Source organism: Cnephaeus nilssonii (assembly GCF_951640355.1).
Source record: "Cnephaeus nilssonii genome assembly, chromosome: X".
NCBI classification, from domain to species: domain Eukaryota; kingdom Metazoa; phylum Chordata; class Mammalia; order Chiroptera; family Vespertilionidae; genus Cnephaeus; species Cnephaeus nilssonii.
The window spans coordinates 127,732,136-127,754,408 of NC_137071.1; the positions used below are offsets into that span (position 1 = coordinate 127,732,136).

Sequence of the window (22,273 nt, forward strand, 5' to 3'; positions counted from 1 at the left end):
ACGCACTCCCTGGTGATTTTTACATGATAATCCTAAGGTTTTGTCTTATCAGCCTAATGAACCCATGATTTCTGGTAGAGTCTAAGTCCTCAGAATTCTCTTTGGTCCCTGGGATTGACATGAATCATGAATTTATACTTCTAAACATTAAATCCCTCCTCCTTCCTTTCCCCCCACCATCTATTTTATTTAGTAAGATTCTTTAAGTATAACAAGCACATATGTAAGATTTTCTAGAACCCATACACGAACATAAAAAATGACCACACTGACAGCAGTTAGCAGTTTTCATAATTTAATGAAAAAGTATTGGTAAAAAGGTGACACTTGAAAAAAGACTGAGTTTATCTTGGAAAGCTGGACTATATAAGACAAAATGAAAAAAATGAACAAAGAAGGTTAAGAGGTAATACTTCAAACAACAGCAAAATGTAGCGAATACATTTTGGGGCAACTGAAATGTCCACAACTGAAGGCTCCTTCATTTGTTTAGGAAAATCCTGTAAAAATATTACAACTCTATTTCCCTGACTGAAATGATTTTAGTTAATACTCTCCCAATGGCGTTATGTATGGAATTTTGGCTGAAGCACTTTTTCAGTGTTTGCTTTCCTTCCACTCTCTCATAATGAAGAGGTATGATGAGATATAGGCTGCTGCACTGGCCTCTAACAGAAGGAGTTTACCACACAGCTCCATTATCATGTCATTGCCCTGAAAGGGTCAAATTAGTATCTATCCAGAACTGAAGAAAAAAGGCGCGCAGAAACCTAGTGCATAAATAGGAGAAATTCTATTCCTCCTTTGGATAATTCGTAGCTCTTTCCATTCAAACAAAAATACAGAACACCTCCCATACATGCTAGGGCATGTTCATACATGTACACAGGCACAAAAGAAACATGTTGAAGGTATGACCAAAGATTGGGCAAAATATAGAAGTTTTCAGAAAACGAGGCAAAAACAAATGCAAAGAAAACCATTAACAAGGCTGTAAGAACACAGGTGGGGAGAGGAACGGACACATTTCCCACGTTGAGGGGACCTGTCTTACTGAGTGGCACCTACTACAGCTGGACTCCTTGACTGCTGAAACTCTAAAGCGGCCTCTTTTGGCTGAAAACTCCCATTATACTTCCCCAAACTAGAAGAAAGAGAATATTAAGTTAAGGCTAAGAAGAAAAGGGAGCAGAGGATTATAGTTGGCTTCACATTTTGAAAATTGTGATGTTTTCCCTTTCTTCAGATGGGAAGCAGACATGCGTCTCCCTCCCCCAAATGTAATTATTCTCTTTCTCCCAGACATTAGTCAAGGCTGATGGTTTGGGAACACGATATAAGCAACTCCTGAAAAATGGCTCCAGCCTTTTTGTTTAGAAAACTGATTCCGATTCAAAGTTGGTACAAAGCTAAATTATATCCATGTGTTAAACACATGCTCTCAAATTGTTTGACAATAAAAATCTGTTTCAAAATTAAAGCAGGTAAGAATACTTAACCTCTGTGCATTTTATTATATTTTAATTATACCTCAATAAAATTTTTTATAAACATTAAAGCAGGTATACAAAAAACTATCAGCCAAACTTATTTAAGTCAAATTCACTTGAAAACAGTAACACAAAACCCCTGACCTGGTACAAATCCCCCAGAAATGGTCTCACTTTGGGGGAGGCTCTGGGATCTTTCGCACGGAGAGAATCAGAGCATTTCCCCCGGAAGTAGTACTTTTGTAAACACTATCCACAAGTTAGCTTTTTATGCTTGTTAGCTGGGTGAGATGGTTACAAGTGTGTCCCTGACGAGCAAGTGTAGGGACACTGGACACGCAGACGCGTTAGTAGTATTGAACTGGTAAATTAAGGTCCTCTGAAAGGAACTCAACCTTGTGCAGAGCAAAGGAAGAGGGCAGTGGGTGTGACAGTATCTGAGATGTTGGTCCCTGGTCTTTCCCTGAGGGTTTGCAGATGCCAGTCGAGTTAGAAACTTCCTACAGACAGGAGCTCTAGGAGCCCCATGCCGGAGCTTCAAAGGATAAGTAGTTTTAGTGTCTGACAATCGCGGTCTCTTGCAAACGTATTAACAATGCAAGAATTCTTAATACATATGCACATCACCATGTTGATATAACTGGAAAGCCGCCTTAAAGTATTTACTGAATAAATACTCTGGGCCCAGCTGTTCTCAATAGTCTCTGGCAAAAAAAACTCTGGGGCAATCTGCAATTCTCACAATGTGCTTATGCAAACTAGACTTGAAACTGGTTCAGAAACAATTAACTGTGGAAACATTTTTATTCTTTTCACCCAAATGCCTCCCCAACATATGCCAGAATCCTTTTGGTGTATGGGGTGGTCTCTAGAACACACGAGGCAAAGGCAAAGATGGAGTTGCTCTTGGAAGTTGTGAATCACCTTTGCGTTGAGCTGTGGGAGAGGGGATAGGTCTTCTTTCTTTTCCCACGGCAATCCCGCTTAGAGTCGCGGGGAGGCTTCTCCCTGCCTGAGCCCTCTCTCTTTACCCTGACTTTCTCTTTATTCCCATCACTTTCTGCTTCTGAATCGCTCAGCTCCAGATCTGGGCAATACCCATCGTTTTCCTGATATGGAGCTTTCCCTGCAGAGCGCCTGGCAAGCTGCTTGCCCCAGAGCTGCTCCCTGGGGCTAACATTCTTGGTTGGCTTCCCATAGCACTGGAGGCCTTCGGTGGTCCGCACCCACCTGTTGGTGGACTCCTTAAAGGACCGGCTGAAGTGTTCCACGGTAGGTTTTCTAAAGCTGCCCTGACTGGCCAGGTGGGAGCTGAGCGTGGAATCCTGGCCACATGACATTTCACTGGAGCTGCTCTCCAGGCCATTGGATTTGGCAAACTTGGAGTGAGAATGCTTTTTCCCATTTCCAATTAAGGACTGTCCATGCAGGGCAGCTTGGAGGACCAGGGGTTTCCCCAGTGACTGCCCTTGATAGGACTCCGGAGATGGAGCCATCCAAGCCGGACTAGGATCCTTTGATTCGCTCCTAGAAAGGCCCAGACTGGGCAGGAAACCGTGATTGCTGCTGTCTACTGCATGCCTCGGGTGGGATTTCACTCTCATTTCTAGTGATTCCTGAGGCACTTGTGCGCTCCCCAGACTGTGAGCAGGGGAGTTGCTGTCAGGAGAGAGGGGTCCATGATCAGTCTCTGCGGAGCTGTTTCTGCAGTCTTCCGGGGCTGATCTGGGCATTTTTAACTTTAAGGTAATTCTCGGTGGTGGGTAAAACAATGAGGTTTCTAGTGCATTTTTCAAAGGAAGTCCTGAGATCAAAAAGAAAGATTCATTTTAACAACTGATTCAAATAACGACGTACATGCTGACGGCAGAGTGCATTCACATATCCCTTTTCCAAATGTCGAACAAGCACCTGACTTTGACATGGATGTACATCATGGCATAGCCGCGGGGGGGAGCTGACCTAGAGCTTGGGGCAGGGGAAACTCAGCAACCTCACCTCTGCTCTCGCCGCCGGGAAAAGGATCACAGGGACTAGGGTGCTGCCTCCTACATCCCATCCGTGCCCTTTCCATTCCTGCAAGAAGGTCACTGGCAATGGCACACAAACAGGGCCTCCCTCTTTGTCTATCTGTACGTGTGTGCCTGTGTGTGGGCACTGCACAGAACTTAGCAGGTGCCTTCAACTTAAACATTTCAGATGCCATCCTCCAATCTCCCGGCTGTTCTGAAGCAGGTCCAATATTAACCCTCGGGAACACAGCACAGGCTTTGGTGGGTGAAGAACACATGAGTGTAGGTTTTAACATGGCGCCAGTAGAAATGGTACTGGGTGGGTCCTATGTATTTTATGTCCTGGCAGGAAAGAGTCATGACATTCCTGCCAATGGCTTGCAATAAGCTTAGTCTGGGGAGTGCTGGCAGTCAGTCACCTGGTCATGCCATGTACAGTCATCTGCAGGACAGGTGTTCCTCTCACTCTGATTTTGAGTACTCTGGAGTACTACCAGACAACTCCTTCTTGCATATGGACTTGACCTTTGCCTATTGCCATCTTCATGTAGCCTCACAAAAATGTCGTATAGAGAGGCCAGCTATTAGGTGCCCCAATGGATAGAATTTGTCCCCTAAGGGTCCATGTTGAACACTCATAGCCCCTTCTCTACCAGGGGCTGCCACCTGCTGATGCCACAAGCAGTTATGGGGCTGGCTCCCACCAATCAGAAGCCACATGGTCTAGGGACCAACAGCATGTAGCATGCAGGGGCTCCTCCCTGCTCTCTTTCGGTTCTTCTTGTCTTGTCTGTCATGGTGCTCTTGTGGCTAAGAAGCTTGCTGCTTCCTGCTGCACCATTCTGTTGTGACCCACGATACTAAAAAATACCCCGAGCCCTTGATGCGTAGCTACCTGACACCTAATTTCTGGGTGTTTCTCTTGCTCTATGGCTGGCCCTTGGCAGGAGCTGGGTTCTGCACACTCTGCTCAGTGACCCTTGCTTGCCCAAGCTCTGCCACCAACTTCTGTGTTACATGAGGTCAGGGAGGCTACACATGTCACTGAACATGACTCGTCATTCCAGCCAAGCCCCCAGGTCTAGGGCACTGTCATTATGTTCACCAGCCTCTCCCGTTCATGGGCAGCGTGCCCTGCAGGCAGGGATTCGGTCTCGCTGATTATCTTCTAGCTCAGTTCTTAGTCCATAGTAAGTGCTCAGCTACTACAGGGGTTGGCAAAAGTAGGTTTACTGTTGTGAGTATGCAAAACAGAACTTATTCTTATATTATTTATTAATTATTGTATTATTTATTATTAACCTTCTTTTGCCTACCCCTGTATCAGTGAATAAATAGATAGGAACCCAGATATCCTCACTTCTAGCTAAGGATTTGTTTTAACAGACTATTGTTATGATGGCTACCACTGGAATGAAATGTTTTCTGGAAACTAGGATTAGATATTGTCCTCTGGATTTCTAAATAAATCCAATAATTACAAAATAATTTCATGGCTCCATCTAATGGCTCCTAATATCTGTCTGGGGCCCAGATTACCTGCCTTAGATATGCAACTCCTTCAACCCCACCCTGGGATTTTCTGTCATGAGGTGACAGCTAAACGGGCCATGTTATATCAGGGTTGGACTAGAACAAATGAGATACTGGACAAGAATTTTAGAAGATTTTTTAAGTGAAACAATTGTCATACAGTTTAAACTGTTGAAATGGGATGCAACCAGAATCTGTGCATTTTCTAGAATATCTTTGATTTAGACGTTACCTTCGGCTGCTTCCTGGTTAAGCAGCTGGACTTGCAAACCGAAGATCTGTTCTTGTGCTTTGTTGTATGACAGCTTCAGCTTCTCTCGTCTGGTTATCATGTAGCACAGATTTCGGACCTGAAAGCCCAACCCCCAGCAAGAAGAGATCTTTGTTATGCGATGCAAATCTGACAATTCAAGCTGTTTAGCTAAAATTTAGACAACTAAAGCCAGATGGGCTGGCAGTGAGGGGGGTGGGGTGGGGTGGGGGGAGGAGATGGTGAGGAGAGAAGACGCAACCCAAAAGCTGCACGAGGGTCACTCCCCAGCAATGCACACAGCACAGCCAGTCATGGGATCACGGTTCCCATGTCAATCAGCAGCACAAGCAAAAGGTTTCAGGGCCGCCTCCGGAAACCTCCTCTCCCTGCCGGGTCCTGGGCTCCATGTTTATCTGCACACGCAGGTGGGAAGACTGAATGATGATTTCACATTTCAGCCTTCCCTTTAGGTGGCTGGGTGAACAGTGGCAATGCTGGAGCCAGTACAATTTTCTAATGGCGCTGGGCCAGCAGGAGAGAGGTCTGCTAGGACACTGGGAGTGACCCTTTCGCTCACAGCTGTAAGGGTGAAATCCTCATTGTGTCACGCTCCCACCTGGACAAAGTACTCAACCTTTCTGCACCCCAATTTATTCATCGGTAAGTAGGGGTAATAATAACACTTTCTTCATAGGCATGTTAGGACTAAATGACTTAATATTTATACACAGCAAGTGCTATAAATGTGAGTGAAAATTTAAAGTGAGGCAACTATATTAGTTTCCTTCCAAATTCTGGTAGCAGAGAAAAAAACCAAGCCATCTCTATAATTATACAGGACTAGAGGCCCGATGCATGAAATTCGTGCAAGAGTAGGCCTTCCTGCCCCTGGCTGCTGGCACCAGCTTCCCTCACAGCCCCAGCTTCGTCTGGAAGGATAGCCAGTCTAATTAGCATATTATGCTTTTATTATCTACACTAATAAAAGAGAAAGACAAATGGACCGTACCTTTGTGATACCCACCAGCCAATCAGGAGTGAGTATGCAAATTAACCCAACAAAGATGACAGGGCAATTTGCATACGCAGGTGCCGAGCGGCCGCATCGTATGGCGACGACGCAAGCATCCCGTCCCGCCCCAGCCGCTCCGGGCCTCTGGACAGCGTGGGAAGGCAGAAAGGTGGCTCCGGCCGGAGCGAAGGCGGTGCCAGCAGCCAGGGGAAGGAAGGCCCATTCTTGCACGAATCTTCGTGCATTGGGCCTCTAGTTATAGATTCTAAAATTCTCTAGGGTAAACACAGAGCCTAGCTTATGTTTGAACCCCTGTAGTACCAGTTTAGTAGATACCTGGTAGATACACATCATGAGTTAAATGGAATTATGTGGACACATTTTTGGTTGTCACAGCTGGGTATGGGGGGTTGCTACTAGCATCTAATGGGTAGAGAGCAGGGATTCTGCTGAGCATTGTACAGTGTCTCCTACAACAAAGGACAGTCCCCTGCAACAAAGAATTATCTAGCTCAAATGTCAACAGTGCCGAGTTTGAGAAACTCTGATCTAGCACTTTCCTGGCCAAAATTCATTCTTTCTTAGGCAGCTTGCAGTCTTCTTAAGTGTGTCAGTAAAACATAACTGAGCCAATTTAGGCTCAATGGTGAATAGAAAGTGAACCAAATGAGAATGTGTTTCAGATTTCACAGAGGATATAAGTTGAGGGCTAATTCCCCGAATGTGCCTGCCAAAATTTAAACAGATTCCAATGTCGGGGGCCACAATGAAATCAGAATATCAGGACACAGAAGCCCACACCATAAATGAGGTGACCTTAACAAAACCTGGAAGTGGGACCCCCATTTCTATGCGGACGGAGGCCTACACACCAGTCACAGCTGGTCACCTTACCCGCTCCAGGTCCTGCCGGAGATGCATGAACATGCTCATGCGAGTGTGAATACTTTCCGCTTTTGGTTGCGCTAAGCCTTTCTCCTCATCCTCCCTCGGAGGAAATAACGGCTTATTGAAGTTACTCTTCCGCTTCAGCTTCCAGTAGTTGTAGATGAAGTCCACAGTGTGTGTGGGCAGCCCCAGCTCTGTGGCCACATCTTGCACCTTGACCAGTTTATAGAACTCCTCCTCCAGCTCCTGCAGTTTCTGCGCCCGCAGGCTGGTCTTCTCGCTTTTGGCCTGGCTCTGCTCTTCAGCCCAGTAGAGGGGGTACTCGGTCTCGCCGAGTTTCTGCCTGCTTTGGCTGTGCTTGAGGCAGAAAGACTTAAATCTCACTTCATCATCCTCGTCGAGGATGGTCTTCATCTCCAGGTTGTGCTCAAAGGCACAGGTGACATGGAAGGCAGTGGTGCAGGTCTTCACCGAGCACTACAGGGAGAGAAGGGGTGTTAAGGCAGCGGGGCTGGGAGGAAAGAGGGAGCCCTGTATCCCTGGGCCTAAACTGAGACCCCATGGGAAGCAAAGGGAAGACAGGGGGAAAGCTGGTCCTAAATTAAACATGACAGAGGCTTTGGAAGTACCCCAGGAAATCTGCTGTTACAGAAAATGGCAAAAACAGAGGCAAACAACCAACACCCCCTGAATCTCAAACTCCTCTTTAAGGCTTACCGCAGCACTAAGTTTCTCTGAGATGTCTTCCTTGGCCCCTGTAAAGAGTCATGCTATACCTAGTCTGTCTCCCACATTACCACATGCTATGTTTCTATAATGGTACTTTTGCCTGGCCAGCACAGCTCAGTGGTTGAGCATTTACCTATGAACCAGGAGGTCACGATTCGATTCCCGGTCAGGGCACATGCCTGGGTTGCGGGTGCGGGCTTGATGCCCAGTGTCGGGGCCTGCAGGAGGCAGCCGATCAATGATTCTCTCTTATCGTTGATGTTTCTATCTCTCTCTCCCTTCCTCTCTGAAATCAATTAAAGAGTAACATGCTAATTGACCGTACCTTCACGACTCCCACCAGCCAATCAGGAGTGAGTATGCAAATTAACCCAACGAAGATGGTGGGTTAATTTGCATACACAGGCACCGAGTGGCCAGGGACAGTGCGGGACGCTTGCGTCATCTCCATGGCGACAACACAGGCGTTCCGCACCACCCCAGCTGCTCTGGGCCTCTGGGCAGTGTGGGAAGGCAGAAAGGCGGCTCTGGGCCGGAGCGAAAAGGCGGCTCCAGCCAGAGCAAAGGTGGTGCCAGCAGCCAGGGGAACGAAGCCCATTCTTGCATGAATCTTCATTTGTGCATCAGGCCACTAGTATATTTTGTAATGGTACTTCCACACTATACCTATAGTATAATACATATCAAGTCCCTGGCCATGGCGCTTAAGGCCAGAAGCTGTGCCATTCCTTATGCACTGCCATCAACTACTGAACAAGTAGGTACTCAAAAACATTCATCTGAACAAGTGAAAGAAAACAAAACACATGTCTGGTTCAACAAAAATGAGCTAATTTGTGGAAGAAGTTAGTGATTTGAACCCCTCAGGTTAGTAATAACTGAACAGAATTCATGTGGTTTTTAAACGTCAATGTGCAATATTAATAATCTCCAAATAATGGTCTACTGTAGGGATATTTCTTTATGCATTCATGAGATGATGCCTGCCTGGAACAACAAGGGCCCGGTGCACATGTCCTCAGAAATCCTTGCCCTTAATCCCCGATAATCCATGAACAGACAAATGGGTGGCATCTGAACAATTTTCTCAAAACGTGATCACTAAACTCTAGCTCCAACAGCAGCCACCAGTTCTCCTGAGCGCTGACCTATGAACCAGGAAGGAGGTCATGGTTTGATTCCCGGTCAGGACACATGCACAGGCCCTCCTGGGGGAGGGTCTTTAATGCAGCCTGGCACTGACACGGACTATAAAACTATTTCACACTTCTTTTCTCCTCACACTTCGAGGCCCACCCACATCCTCACTCTCACCTGCTGCTCCTGCTTCCTGCCTGAGGAAGTTCAAGTGAGCAAGAGCACTTCTGCAGACTCCCAGCGGCACATCCACCTACACACTCTGTCTCCAAGCCTGTCACCTGGGAAGAACTACCTGCTCTTGCCTAAAGCCACCACTCCATTGCTCACTTCACCCCATTCTCTCTCGACAATGGAAAAACCTTGCTCCAGTAGTTTTTCCTCTCCACTGGATCACTTCCTTTGCATGTATACTGTTATGTTCTATGTTAACAAGTATGCACACACAGTTGTTATTTCTTCCATCTCAAAGACCTCTTTCCCTCGCTTTTCTGGACTATTCCTAGTCCACTTCTTTGTCCTGACTCCCAGCAGTATAGCTTTTGCTCTCACCACTCCACCTAAACTGCTCATCCAGATTACCAATAATCACACTACTAAATTTAGGGGTCAATTTGTAGTCCTCTTCTTACTTCAGCAGCATTTTACACAATGAACTTTTCTTTCTCCTTGAAATGTTTTTTTCTTACCTTAGTCATGCTGCCAGTTACTAATTGTTGTAAAAAAAAATCATCTTTAAAACAGCAAAAATAAGGGGAAAATGCAGGTATTGCATTAAGAAAAATAAGTTAATAAACGGATATAAATTCAATGTGCTAGTACAGAAGGACTAATAATTATTAAAACATGAAAAATATTTTATTTTTTAGTGGGGAGAATGCATGTTACAAACTAATCTATAATACAATATATTTATCCAATAAACTCTAATTGAGCACTGATAACGGGTAGGCACTCTCTTCCGTGCTAGGGGAAATTCAAAGAATGATATACAACCTTGGCCCTCAAGGGGCTCACATATGAGAGCAACCAGGAGAGAACTTAGGAAAACATAAACAGGCAATGTGTTAAGGTAGTAGACCCCGTGGGAATAGTTTTCCTTAAAATTTTTTTCCCTCTATAGTTGTTAACGTGCTGTAGTTAACAGTAGGAAACAATTTTTAAAAAAAGCAGGATGAAATAACTAATTCTGCCAGATATAAAAATGAATTTTAAAAATTAAAAGGGCCTTTGGGGTCCAGGTTGTGTTTGTTAAATACATTTCCCAGGACAAGACCCGGCATTACTTGTTGGAGTGGCAGACCCCAGACCTGGAGCAAGTTGACAGGAGGCTGTCACTGGGAGGGAGAGTCTGGCGGTGCGGTGTTAGCCCGCTCCACCACTTCTCATGGGGGCTTACCTGAATGCACGCTCCGGTCTTCACTTTGCATAAGTAACAGACTAAGGCCCAGCGGCTGGGTGGGATGTGGGAGATCTTTGTGATTGGTTCCATCCTTTCAGGACAACCAATGCTGACCTACAGAGAAAATACCACCGTGAGGCAGACACACCGAGGTATTCCCACGGTACCTTTCACAAAGCACAAATGATGTTACGTGAAGCTCAGAACATCAAAACAATGAGGCGAGCCATGTCTCTTAAGGTTACTATGGGACCAAGGATAAATAAAACTTGTCTCTAGTCACTGCTCAGACCTTAAATCATTTCCAGAATGTAAGTGGTTTTATATAGAATGAAAGGGCAGGAGTGAAGACTAGGCTTGGTTACCTTAGGGAATCAAAGATGTCTACACTTTACTTAGGAACCAAAGAAAGTTACTAAGGAAAGGAATAGAAATTCACAAAATCTAGCACCTGTCATGTTGGAGACGGTGCCACAGGCTGTGCTTTCTTCCATTTAATCAACTAGGGATGAAAACCAGAGGCAGCAACAAGCCTTTCAGTTTGGCTTACAAAGCATGACACTGCTGGAAACGAACAGTAATTTGTATAAGGAAGAGATTGTAGTACAAAAGTAGAAAGGATAAGGATAATGCCATTTGTAGACTAAAGTCTTTAAAATCACATATCTATCATTAGCTTACTTTACTCCCTCAGCCCAAATAGCTCCGAAGTGAAATTGGTCTTTGGGAGAGTGCTGAAAATGTTTTTAAAAAGATGGAAAAAAAGAAAAATAAATAAAAAAAAGATGGAATTTTCCCCCCCCATAAGAAAATAAGAAGTCAAGCAACTTCTGGTAATCAAGTGTTTTCTCTTCCTTTTTTTTAAAGTTCAAATATGTACATGAGTTGCTAAGGCAGACACAACTTTAAAAAGTGAAAGACTGTTGAATAAGGATGGTTAAACTAGTACAAGTTCTGCCCACATCAAGAGACTAACAGCAGGAAGATCAGAGAGGTCTTTGACAGTGGAAACCTGGCATTAGAAAACATAAGACAGAGGTGGGGAACGTCTGGCCCGCGCGCCGCATAAAGCCTGCGAAATCATTTGGGTGAGTTAATGAAATGTTTGACCAAATACAGCAGGCTAATTTTTATTATTTTATTTTTAAAATTTTATTTTATTGATTTTTAAAAATATATATTTTATTGATTTTTTACAGAGAGGAAGAGAGAGGGATAGAGAGTTAGAAACATCGATGAGAGAGAAACATCGATCAGCTGCCTCTTGCACACCTCCCACTGGCGATGTGCCCGCAACCAAGGTACATGCCCTTGACCGGAATCGAACCTGGGACCCTTGAGTCCGCAGGCCGACGCTCTATCCATGAGCCAAACCGGTTTCGGCTTTATTGATTTTTTTTACAGAGAGGAAGGGAGAGGGATAGAGAGCTAGAAACATCGATGAGAGAGAAACATCGATCAGCCACCTCCTGCACATACTGGGGATGTGCCCGCAACCAAGGTACATGCCCTTGACCGGAATCGAACCTGGGACCCTTCAGTCCACAGGCCGACGCTCTAGCCACTGAGCCAGACCAGTTAGGGCAGGGTAATTGTTGAGTTGATCATTTTGTATGGCCCGAGAATGATGTTATAAATATCCAAATGGCCCTTGGCAGGAACCTGAGGGTTCATTTCATATGTCTATAAGATGGATGTTCTTAGGAAGAAAAAGGAACCACTACTCAAATATCTTTGAAAATACTGACTTCTATATCCCTAAAAATACTACAGTACGTATCTAGAACTTACAGTTTAGCTCTGTGAGCTCGATTGTTGAACACCTCCGCCTGGAACTGACACTAACAAGAATAAAGCCAGTAAGGTTTCCAAGGAGAATAAACTGCTGATATAGAGTCATCAGCTCCACCATGAACCGAATTCTGCAGTCTATCTTGTCCTACAGTTAAAACTGACAAGTTTGCTGGCTTGGATAGGGGTGGGGGAAAGAGGATGTGAGTGGGATGGCCAAAAAGGTTAATAAAAAGGGCAGCCCTAAGAAGTAAGTTATGTCTAGAAGCCCTTTTTAATCAACTTAGTATGCACATGACGCATCAGGAAATATTAGAAACTAAGAAACAAGATTAAATGAGAGATGGAGTTTTGAATAAAGAATGTCTTAAGCAAATGTTGAGTCCAAGTTCCAAAAAGAGCTTCAAAAATCAACGGGCACCTATCACAATGGTGAAAAGAGCTGTTGCTCACTTAATAGCTTAAAACTGGAAACAACTCCAATGTCTATGGAAGGAGAATGGATAAAGAAATCATGGCAGAGCCATACAATGGGATACTACTCAGGAATAGGAAGGAAGGAATGCTGATGCTACCACACAGAGTGGCAGGCAGACAGAAAAAGAGCATACTGTGTGATTCTATATACATCAAGTTCGGGAACAGACAAAACTAACATAGTGACTGAAATCACTCTTGGGTAATAGGGACCCACAAAGGGCCTGGAAGGTAGGTATGAGGAACCCTTCTGGGGTGTTCCACATGTTGGCCTGGGTTATGGTTACAGATGCACACGTGTAAAAATTCACGAAACCCTACCCTAAAGCAGTAGCACCTCAGCAACATGGGCAGACATAAAGCATCGCCACGGAGCCCGGATGAGGTCTTACCTCTGGAATCCACAGGGCACAGCTGACATGAGCCCACTTAGTCCCCGTCTTGGTGGTCTTCATGGCTCCACCTTTCTTTGGACATAACATACATTGCGCAGGGACGCCCACGACACAGGAGCGGCACAGCCAGCTGCCTTCTGGCACCTTGAGGATGCCGTAACAAGCCTGGAGGGAGGAGAAGCGGGGAGAGCGGTTAGCATCTTCTCACCAGGGTCCTTGTCTGCTCTCTGGTACAGTTACAAAGCACCCTCCCCCTTTGGGAAGAAGAGGCAAATAAGACCAAACCAGCTCATATCCGGAGCTCAGTCATTTTAAAACACTCAGGGGAAAAAGGCGACTTCTAGCATCTGTTCTAGGATCAGCATGTCTGTGTTCGAGAACTGACTTTAAGGACAACAGAGTAAGACGCGAAGGAAACACAAGCAAGGCTACCCAACTGCTATCTGAGTTTGGGAATTACATAGTTTTTTCTTTTTTGCCCCAGTTTTCTAAAGCTTCGTCAATGATTATTATAGTCTGTCATATATATATATAAACATATATATATATATATATATATATATATATATATATATATATATATATATATAATACTCTCGAGGAGAATTATTATGCTACATTTCATTGTTAGTCAAAGAGCCCATTGGGGAGTTAGGTAATATACCATGTATGTACTCCCTAACTCCCCAAAGGGACTTGGAATGATCTCAATTTTCATAGTTCTAATGAAAAAACTTTAACTTCATTGACTATAATGATTATTATAGTCAGTCATATATATATATATATATATATATATAATTTCTTTGATTATGGTTATTACATATGTGTCCTTATTCCCCCATTACCCCCAACCCCCCCATTCATGCCCTTACCCCCCTGTTGTCTGTGTTCATTGATTAGGCTTATATGCATGCATATAAGTCCTTTGGTTGAGTCAGTCATATATTTACGGAATAACTTCTACATGCCATGCAGTGTTGTGATCAAGAAAAAAAGTATTAAAAATAATTACAGTGAAAGTTCTGAGGAGCAAATGAGCTGATGTGTAAAGAGCCAACAGTGCCTGGTGCATAAACACACTCAGCAAATTGTAGCAATTACGTGCTTGGGTTGAAGAAAAAGGGCCTTGTGAATAAATCCGGAATGGAATATAATATTAGGCTAATCACAATACTCCATAATGAGTCCTGGAAGCTGCTTCAAATCCTTTATGGAATGAAGTCGGACAAATAAATAGATGAATTACTGGGGAGAGGAGGGAGATTAGTTTGAAAATTCTACATTTCCCTTTCGATACCTGTGATTTTGCCCATCCTCCCCCTCTTACTGCTCTACTCTCACCATTAGAGACCAAACCTGGGTGACCAGCTGGCTTCCCGTGTGGTCTGGCACAGCCTCCACTACTGACTGCTTCACCATGGCAGCTTCCAGTCCTGCGCCTGATCCACGAGGTTCACCCACGGCTCACACGGAAGTTAACAACAGTTACCACTGCGCCACACTCCCACCACACTGGCCCTTTTCCAGACTCTCTGTCCCTATCACCATGCTTCCCACCTTCCGGATCCAAATCCTTGGACTCGTATTATCCACCTTCCTTCATCTACTGTCCCTGGGGCTTGCTAGGCCGCCCTACTGAGTGACCCCTAGACTCTGACCTTCCTTGCCATCCCCACCATAACTGCGCCATCCAAGTCATCATATCATGCATGTCTAGATTGATTTATTTCTGAATTCTCTTCCTCTCCCTTCACACCTTCAATCCTTCCTCTATTTGTCTGTCAGATTATTCTTATTAAAACACTGATATCGCCAAAACCGGTTTGGCTCAGTGGATAGAGCATCGGCCTGCGGACTGAAGGGTCCCAGGTTTGATTCCGGTCAAGGGCATGTACCTTGGTTGCGGGCACATCCCCAGTGGGGGGTGTGCAGGAGGCAGCTGATCGATGTTTCTCTCTCATCATTGTTTCTGGCTCTCTATCCCTCTCCCTTCCTCTCTGTGAAAAATCAATAAAATATATTAAAAAACCACACAAAACAAAACACTGATATCATACCATTGCACAGCAACAAACCCTCTAGAAATTCCTTCTGCTCTTACCCTCACCCCCTCTAAACCAGAGGTTGGGCAAACTACTCAAGGCCTGTCTTGTAAAGCCAAACACACTGAGAATAGTTTTCATATTTTAAAAGGGATGTTTTAAAAAAAAATGTAACAGCAACTGTATGTGGCCCTCAAAGTCTAGAATGTTTACTATCTGGCTCTTCAAAGAACACGTTGGCTGGACCCTGCTTTACAGCCTGCTGCTCCTCGCCTCTTGATCCCCGCCCTTGCCTCTGTAGTTTCCCTCACCAGCTACGTAGTCTGTGTCACGTAGTCTCCTCTCCTTAGGCTATTACGCTTCATCTCCTCAGTGAGCTTTTAAGGTCACTGGAGGTAGGTCCTTTATCATCAATTTATCTCAAATGCTCTCTCTCTCTGCAAAGCCCGAGTTGGTGGTTTGGAAGAACAAATTAATTTAGCTCAAGAACTGAAGCTGGACTCCAACCAGCCTGCTCTCACCCACAGCAGGGCATATAGGGTTCTTAACTTTTACATCTTTTCTTTCTCTGAGGCCTGGAAAGATCATCAGGAAAGTAAAGCAAGCTTCTTTCCTTAAGCAGAGCCTCTTCCAGCAGAAGAAAGCCCAAAACCAGTGCTGGTTCGAGGAGCACCTTTATCTGCTGGCCATTCTATTGGGTAGAAAATCATTTACTGGGCCTTGTGTACACTTACTCATGGCCACAGGATCATAGAAGCCTTTATTTCATAGCAGTGGTCCTCAACTTTTTCTGGACCACAAATGACGAAAGCTGTGGACTCTCTTGAGAAAACTGCACACGTACATGAACATATATTTTCAGTATAATTTCAGGGGCATAAACTCTGCCAAACATGATATACTAGTACATAACAGATATAAAAAACTATGAGCATGTACCTTCAGGCAATTAATTTAGGTCTCAGTCTGAGTATTCAATACCTGGGCTAAGAAGCAGACAATGGAACATATAAAGGGACTTGGAATGATCTCAATTTTCATAGTTTTAATGAAAAAACTTCAAGTTCATTGCTAAAATCTGAAGTCTATTGATGCAAATCTCTCTTCTAAAGTACTGACCATAAGTGTATTACAGGTACAGAGGAACAAACACTTGACATAATATGGTGGCAGTACAGAGGCAAAATTATGTTTACTAAATATATAGATGTTCATGCTTCTGTTGAGTAACCAAAAACTTCCAAATCATTTTACGTTACTTTTCCGTCAACAGAGGGAGCTCTAACCCAACTCGAGTGAATATTCTCACTATGGAAGAATCTTTTTTATATGAAACTTTATGTGGCACAACATCCAGCGTCAATACATACCAGCTTACACTCTGCAAGGCCTGGTCGGGTGTTACTGTCATCTTTTTCTATGTGATGAAAGGGCATCATTTACAGTCATCACTGGATGTTTTCAAAACAAACAAAATACTCTCGAGGAGAATTATTATGCTACATTTCATTGTTAGTCAAAGAACCCCAAAACAATTCCTTAATATTTTATCCCAACTGTGAAGCACAAACCGAAAATATGTAAAGATGACCTTTGCACTATTCCCGTCAAGCTTACTACAGACCCACAATCATTTATCTGAAAACCCTAAAGTGAGAAAAATTAGGAAATGCAGGACTGCTCAGATCTTAGGAAAGTAATAGAGTACATACATGGTATATTACCTAACTCCCCAATGGGACCAGGGGCAGTACCATATAACCAAATACATGAACCTTTCTCTAAAAATATATGGCTACACGAAATAAGATAAAGACTATAAATAGCCTCATATTGGGTGACTTCTACTATTGCCTCTACCTAAATTAGTTTTGGTGCCAAACTTAAGCAAAAAATTTATAGTTTCAGAGCTTTAAAATTTTGGAAATGCAGAGAAGGGACTGTGAACTTGTATGGTCAAATACTTAAGTTCATACTTACATGGTAAAGATTTTCTCTCTAAGGGTGTAATATAAATAGCAATAACTGGTAGAGTGAAGATAAATTTTAAAATTCAGTATTCAAAGGACACAAGTAAAATGAAGAAAAAGACCCAATTGGTCACAGAATAATTTTGAGTACCTTCTAACACAGAAGGTTAGATTAAAATAAAGTCTTAACAGGTTTTTATCACCTGTTATGGAATCATTTTACACATTTTGTAGCCAGAATGATCTAAAATACAAATCCTATCCTTCAGCGTCGACAGGACAAAACTGAGGCTGCGTAGTTTGTGAGAGAAGGCCCTTCACGTGTCCCTCTCTACCCTCACTCTGTGCTTTCCCTGCTCCACCCGCCACCATACGCAGTTCTGAACTGCTCAGAGTTGCCTCCAACGTGCTTTGCTCTCTCACTGTCCCGTGTGAACACGTCCCCTCTCTGCCTGAACATGTGCTGCTGTTTTATCTGGCATCTCCTTTTGGCCATTAGGATTCAGCTGGGATGCCTGGAAGTTGTCCCTGACCCCCACCCCTCCTATACGCTCCCACAGCAGCACAGACTTCTGTCTACAAAACATCTGCCACATATGCTGGAGGGCATTTTCCTTGTAGTCCCTCCACCAGACTCGGCTCTTCCTGGGGGTGAAGATCGTGTCTTCCTCTTCATCACTGACTGTTTTTGTTATAATGTTTTTGTTGATTTTTCAGAAGGAGAGAGAGAAACATCAATGAAGAGAGAGAAACATTGATCAGTTGCCCCTTTTATGCTTCCTACTGGGGGATCGAGCCCGCAACCCGGGCACGTGCCCTGACCGGGAATCGAACCGTGACCTCCTAGTTCATGGGTCAATGCTCAACCACTGAGCCACACCAGCTGGGCTGACTGTGTCTTCAGTATGCAGCCCAGTCCTGGTGCATGGATGGTGCTGCGTACCTATATGCTAGACAAATTAATGAAACACACAAGAACGAAAAATCACTTAGGATAGAGGAGTTCAAGGAAGAATTTGAACTAGATCTTGGAAGATATGCAGATTTCTTTGACAGCTGCAAGTGGGAGAAGGCATTTTAAATTGGGGTGTGGCTGAAACATGGAGACTGGACAGTGTCAGGAATAAGGTGCTCCCTTGAGTCACCTTATTTTGCTGGAGCACAGGGCTTGTAGAGGAAGAACAGGAAAAAGCTGAAAAGAATGTTAACGTCATCATCATCATTAACTGAAAAGGCAGTGTGGTAGAAAGAATGACAAATAACTAGCTATAAGAGCTTGGGTAAAGTCACTTCCTTCTCCTGGTATTACTTGTAAAATTGAGGAGTGGGACAGTCTTTTACAGCCTTTAGGTTCTACGATCTTTAAAAGTGGAGTGGACCTAGCTTCCTGGGAGTGTAAACCCCCAAGGTTACTGGCCATGGGTGTAACCTGGGGATGTAGCAGGGATCTGAAGGCAGAGGCGAGAGTCCAGGCAGTGGGCAGCAAGACTCCCCGGGGGACTGGGAAAGTATCGAACAAGGCAATCTCAACGGCGTGGGCAGGAAGCGACCTAATAAAGACCTGGGTTTAAACCCCTGGGGTGAAACTTTAAGTCACCTTGGGATCATAGTAAGTATTGTTCCTAAAGGAATTGCTGAAGAACGGCGAGGCCAAATTTTTATTTTCTCCCTTAAATGCAAGCTGCCACCCAGATATGGGTGCTGGAGGTGATGACTGAGCTCCAGCAAGGCTGCCCATGGGGAGGCGGTGGCCTCCACTCCCACTGACCTGGTGCACACAGATGTTACACTTATCGCAGAACACCATGTCATTCCCGTCTTCACTGTCAGGAGACCGGCACACATCACAGATCACATCTTCGTCATACTCTATGCCCAGCCCTTCCTCTGTAGCAATGGCATGTTTCATATTTTCGTGGCACTGACGTTCCAGGACTTCGACTGCCTTTTCCATTAGATTTTCATCAATTGGCTCGCAGCCTGCACAGAAATACAAGCAACCAATCAGCTCGCCAGCCAGCTGTCGTTCCCAAATCACCCACGGTGAGCCCGGTGCAGGGGTGAGGAGATGTCAAAGAACCCTTTAGTAGAGCTACGCTAATGCTTACCTCTCTTCACATATTAGTGCTTAACACATGAAGGAGAAATATATTTCACCATGTTCCTTGTAAGAAATATCACTGACCCTTCTAAATTTTCTATCGAAATCCTAGCCAGACTCTTCCTAAATCTCTCTGTGTTTTCTCTTATTCCAGTGAGGGAGGACTTTCAGTGAGCTTTGTCATTTTGAACACGTTAACTTGTAGCATAAGAAAATAGTTAGAATCACATAACTATTTACATATAAATCAGCACTAGCAAATTAGTCCCAATGAGCACATCTAATGACTAAATAAGGACATTTTCATTAAAAAGGTATTAAGTCATAAAAGAAAATTCTAGGTACTGTACATGTGATTATACTAGAAATAATTCTCAAAATGATCCAAACAAATTTACCCAAGTATTGTACTACATTTGTAATATAAAATATCCTAAAAACTCTGAAATTCCACATAAACTACCTTTTAATGTTGTAACTACTTATAAAATGAAAAACCTACCCAGGTAGTTCATTTTTTTCAGCCAAGATAAATTACACATTTTTTTCTAGAGTGAAAGAGTTACAGTGTCTGGTTATAAGAGCACTTGAATTCAAATTCCAACTTGACCGCATATTGGTTATGTAAACTTTGACAAGCTATGTATCCTCTTGAGGGCTTAGTTTTCTTATCTGTAGAATAAAGATTATGCCGAACTCACTGATTTCTTCTGAGGCTGAGATGAAGTAATACTAATACCCTGCTTAGTATAGTGCCTGGTGGTCTGTAGTAAGCACTCAATTTTTAAAATTCCTTAATCTGAGCCAAAAAATGCTTAATTTAATGTTGTTTTCAAAAGTTTGTTTTAAGCTCTTATTAGCCTCACTACAATATCATTCACCCTAGAGGAATGCTTGAGATAAGGCAATTCTTTAAATCTCATCCAAGCCTAATTACAGTGTGGTATCCTGGATGGGATGGATCCTGGAACAGAAAAAGGCCATTAGTAAAAAAAAGCTGGTGGCATCCCAACAAAGCCTGGAATTTAGTTAACAGTGATGTACCTGTGTTAGTTTCTCAGCTTTGACAAATGTGCCTTGGTAAAGTGAGATGTTAACATTAGGGGAAACAGAAACTGTGTGAGGGGTACACAGTAACTGTATTAAATGTACAACTTTTCTGTAAATCTAAAACTATACCTAAATAAAAAAGCTTATTTAAACAAACTCATCCAAAGGGAATTAAGTGCAAAATCCCAAAGGGACCTTGTTATAGGGTGATGTCATGGCGAAGGCAGCCCTGTACCGCTGTAATGCACATGGGTGTTATATGTTCATAAACACCGCACATCGAGCTGTCAATCCAGTTGATTACGCCCTCCACTCTGATTTTCCCTCTGTCTGTCTTTCATTTTCTTCTCTTCATGGTCTCCACCCTAAATTACCCTCCCCTCCTCTCAGAAGGCAGAGTAAGAAAAGACATAAAACAAAGAGTTTTAAGAAGGAAGGAGTAAGTATTGGTTACTGGTAGAATAAGTACCACCATTATGCCAAACTGGGTTAATACAATTTTAATTTATTTTTCACATGCATTTGGAAGGAAGGAAGGAAGAAAGGAAGAAAGGAAGGACGGACGGACGGACGGACGGAAGGAAGGAAGGAAGGAAGGAAGGAAGGAAGGAAGGAGAGAAGAAAGAAAAAAGGAGGATGGAGGGAAGAAAATGAACAAATGTGATGCAAACAAAAATGAAATCAAATGCACCCTTCACTGTATCTCACACGGAGGAATGAAAAAGCACCCCCAGTCCCACAGGACCACTCGGACCTTAAACACTGCTTGGGTTGAAGACAGGTAAGAAAGGGTAAGAAAGAGTTGTGTGTAAGTATGAAGTGAGCGTCCTTTCAGCCTAGGATTTCCCAGAATTGCTGGGATGGCACAGTGTGGTAGACAGCCTCTCTGAAATTATTTTTATGCTTACTTCCAAGTTTTATTTTTGCTTCATTTTATTTTTGAGAATTGCACGAGAACTCGAGAACTCGCTGGAGGTAGCTCATGACTGTTTTGGGCATGTTTTGCCTTAGGCCTGTCATTCTTTTTTTTTTTTTTTAAATTTCTTTATTGATTAAGGTGTCACATATTTGTCCTCATCCCCCCATTCCCATCCCACACCCCTCCCCATGGATGCCCCAACCCTCTGTTGAACTTAAGCATTGGTTAGGCTCATATGCATGCACACAAGTCCTTTGGTTGATCTCTCCCCCCTCTAGGCCTGTCATTCTTATTCTGAGCAGCAAAAGGACAAGATTTGTATTAAGGTGTCGTGGTCACGTCAAATTGTCAGTTGTGGTGGTGTTCACGCTGAAGCTGGAGCTTCTCTCCATTGGGAGGAGGTGGGAGAGGGGCCACGACCTGAGCCCCGTTCAGTGATTTGAGTGCTTTTCAGGGTTGAGTGAGGAACCAGTCTCAGAATCCTTCTCAACCAGAAACCCAATCACCAGCCAGCCATGATCACGCTCACTCAGAACTGGGAAACAGCCTTGTGAAACCCACATGCCAGCCCTGATCTGCGCTATTCTCCATGGAGAAGGGAAGAAAAGGTCCAATTTAAATGTTATTGCTCGATTTCAATATATTTAAGCATTTCTAGTTATGCCTCATGAAGATAAAAATCAAGGAGAAAAGAAACAAAAAGGCCAGCAAAGAAAGGAAGCCACAAGATGAAAGCACTTTCAGTGGTTCTGACAACTTTAAAAAAAGATCACATGTCGAATCAAGGAACAACTTAGTTGTGAGAAAACAACTTACCCATTTGTGCAAGTTCTTCATTGAGCGACTGGAGCCAGAACATATCCATGTCGTCCAGGTCATATCGGCACACAGACGCCGCCTGCTCCCTGATGTTGACATAGCCAAGCTCCGAGTTCTCTGGCATGGAGCAATGGATGTACTTCCGGGGGCGGGTAAACAGAACATCCTTGACCTTATCGGCGATAATCCTAGAAAAGCAAAAGAAAGACACTAATAAAAATCAACAAATGACAGATGGCAGGCACTGACC

The 22,273-nt window shown here is 43.8% G+C and overlaps 1 protein-coding gene across 5 annotated transcripts in view; it reads right to left on the reverse strand.

Annotated features, from left to right (window-relative positions):
- Positions 1-286: 286 nt before the first annotated feature.
- JADE3 (jade family PHD finger 3) overlaps positions 287-22,273 on the reverse strand; it is a 102,269-nt gene continuing 80,282 nt past the window's right edge. For all 5 annotated transcript variants that reach the window (XM_079764939.1, XM_079764938.1, XM_079764940.1 and 2 more), the window contains 7 exons: positions 22,021-22,211; positions 18,903-19,114; positions 13,117-13,284; positions 10,454-10,570; positions 7,195-7,665; positions 5,268-5,385; positions 287-3,294 (listed from right to left, as the gene is read on the reverse strand). In XM_079764939.1, the coding sequence (XP_079621065.1) occupies positions 2,411-3,294; positions 5,268-5,385; positions 7,195-7,665; positions 10,454-10,570; positions 13,117-13,284; positions 18,903-19,114; positions 22,021-22,211 (2,161 nt within the window). In that variant the 3' untranslated portion in view covers positions 287-2,410. The remainder of the gene's footprint in view (positions 3,295-5,267; positions 5,386-7,194; positions 7,666-10,453; positions 10,571-13,116; positions 13,285-18,902; positions 19,115-22,020; positions 22,212-22,273) is intronic.